We start from the raw sequence: 2,099 nt of genomic DNA on the forward strand, positions 1-2,099 counted from the left end.
ATGTGTGATGCCAGTGACTATGCAGTGGGGGCAGTGCTGGGCCAGCAGAAGGACAAACTGATGCACCCAATCTACTATGCTAGTAGAACGCTGAGTGGAGCCCAGTTGAACTATACTGTGACTGAAAAGGAGATGTTGGCTGTAGTGTTCGCATTTGACAAGTTCCGATCCTACCTGATAAGGTCCAAGGTAATTGTATCTACTGACCATGCAGCTCTTAGGAACTTAATAGAAAAGAAAGAATCTAAGTCGTGCCTGATTCATTGGGTGTTGCTATTGCAAGAGTTCGATCTTGAGATTCGTGACCGTAAGAGCACTGAGAATCAAGTCGTTGATCATCTATCACGACTTGAGGGAGCTGAAAATGTAGTAGAGGTTGAGGAAATCCTGGAAACTTTTCCAGACGAGCAGCTGCTCGCCACCACTCATCAGGAAGCGCCATGGTATGCAGACTTTGCTAATTACCTAGCCAGTGGTATAGTTCCTCACGACCTCTCATCGGTCCAAAGGAAAAGGTTTTATCGTGAAAGCCGCCAGTATTACTGGGACGAGCCTTATCTGTTTAAAATATGCCTTGATAATATGATCCGGAGATGCGTCCCCGAGATAGAGCAATTTTCTGTTTTGCAGGCTTGTCACGCATCGGCGTATGGTGGACACTTTGGAGGAGTTAGGACAGCGGCAAAGGTGCTAGAGGCTGGATTCTTCTGGCCAACATTGTTTAAAGATGCGCACCTATGGGTGAAGGGCTGCAATGAATGTCAGAGGACCGGGAACATTTCCCGACGCCACGAGATGCCCATGAACCCAATTCAAGAGGTGGAGCTTTTTGACGTCTGGGGGATTGACTTCATGGGTCCCTTCGTCAGCTCCTATGGCAATAAGTACATACTTGTTGCTGTAGACTATGTGTCCAAATGGGTGGAAGCTGCTGCATTACCCACCAACGATGTAGGTAGTGGGATTTTTGAAGAAGAACATATTCACCCACTTCGGGACACCACGAGCAATTATCAGTGATGGAGGCACTCACTTCTGCAACAGAGCCTTTGAAAAGTTGCTTGCTAAGTATGATGTGCGTCATAAGGTAGCTACTCCTTACCACCCGCAGACTAGTGGACAGGTTGAAGTGTCCAATAGAGAAATCAAGAGTGTGTTAACCAAAACTGTGAACGCCACAAGAACTGATTGGGCGAGAAAGCTAGATGATGCACTCTCGGCTTACAGAACTGCCTAAAACTCCAATTGGTATGTCACCATACAAGTTGGTGTTTAGGAAGGCCTGCCACCTGCCAGTGGAACTTGAACATAAAGCGTGGTGGGCATTGAAGCAGCTAAACTTAGACATGGAAGATGCGGGCACAACAAGAATCACTGAACTGCATGAGCTCGAGCAGTTCAGATATCTTGCTTTCGAGAGCACAAAGTTGTACAAGGAGAGAATGAAAAGGCTGCACGACCAGAACATTGTTGAGAGAAATTTCAAATCCGGGGACATGGTATTGCTATACAACTCAAGACTCCGTCTGTTCCCAGGTAAACTTAAGTCACGATGGTCTGGACCATTTCGAGTAGTTGAAGTTTTCCCTTCAGGAGCTGTTGAAATTGCCACTGAGAATGACTCTCGTACATTTAGAGTCAATGGTCAGCGATTGAAACTGTATGTGGGCATGAGCGGGCCAAAGGAAGTGTCTGAGTTACATCTGACTGAACCACATAGGTCGAGCGAGCCTTAATTGCGCTCATCTGAGTTGTGCTGCGACGTTAAATCAGGCGCTGCGTGGGAGGCAACCCACGAAATTGTTGTAAGTGTAACATATTATAAAAAATAAAAAAAACAAAAAAAAACAGAACAAACGCAGAATCAGAATAGGGCCCAGACCGCGGTTCCACCGCGACCGCGGTCAAACCGCGGTGGGAACCCATCTCTGAATCTTGTCTACCGCAGTTCAACCGCGACCATGGCAGAACCGCGGCAGACCCAGACGGGCCCAGGTATGAAATTTTTTTATTTATTTATTATCCCCCCCCCCCTTTTTTCTTAATTAACCATAAACCCTCCCCACCCCAACCCTATTTCCCATCTGCAGCAACACCTC

General features: G+C 46.9%; 1 protein-coding gene across 1 annotated transcript; it reads left to right on the plus strand.

Annotated features, from left to right (window-relative positions):
• Nucleotides 1,206-1,736, plus strand: LOC109224129. The gene is made up of 2 exons (XM_019388717.1): nt 1,206-1,429; nt 1,520-1,736. The coding sequence occupies exons 1-2, from the start codon at nt 1,206-1,208 to the stop codon at nt 1,734-1,736; spliced, it is 441 nt and encodes a 146-aa protein (XP_019244262.1).

This window comes from Nicotiana attenuata, chromosome 3 (genome assembly GCF_001879085.1).
Source record: "Nicotiana attenuata strain UT chromosome 3, NIATTr2, whole genome shotgun sequence".
Lineage (NCBI taxonomy): Eukaryota > Viridiplantae > Streptophyta > Magnoliopsida > Solanales > Solanaceae > Nicotiana > Nicotiana attenuata.

What these genes read in the sequence shown, in the direction of transcription:
- LOC109224129 (XM_019388717.1), top strand. Translation starts at nt 1,206, where the DNA reads ATGATGCACTCTCGGCTTACAGAACTGCCTAAAACTCCAATTGGTATG. An exon ending in GCTTTCGAGAGCACAAAGTT is followed by an intron (nt 1,430 to 1,519) that starts GTACAAGGAGAG and finishes ATACAACTCAAG; the next exon opens with ACTCCGTCTGTTCCCAGGTA.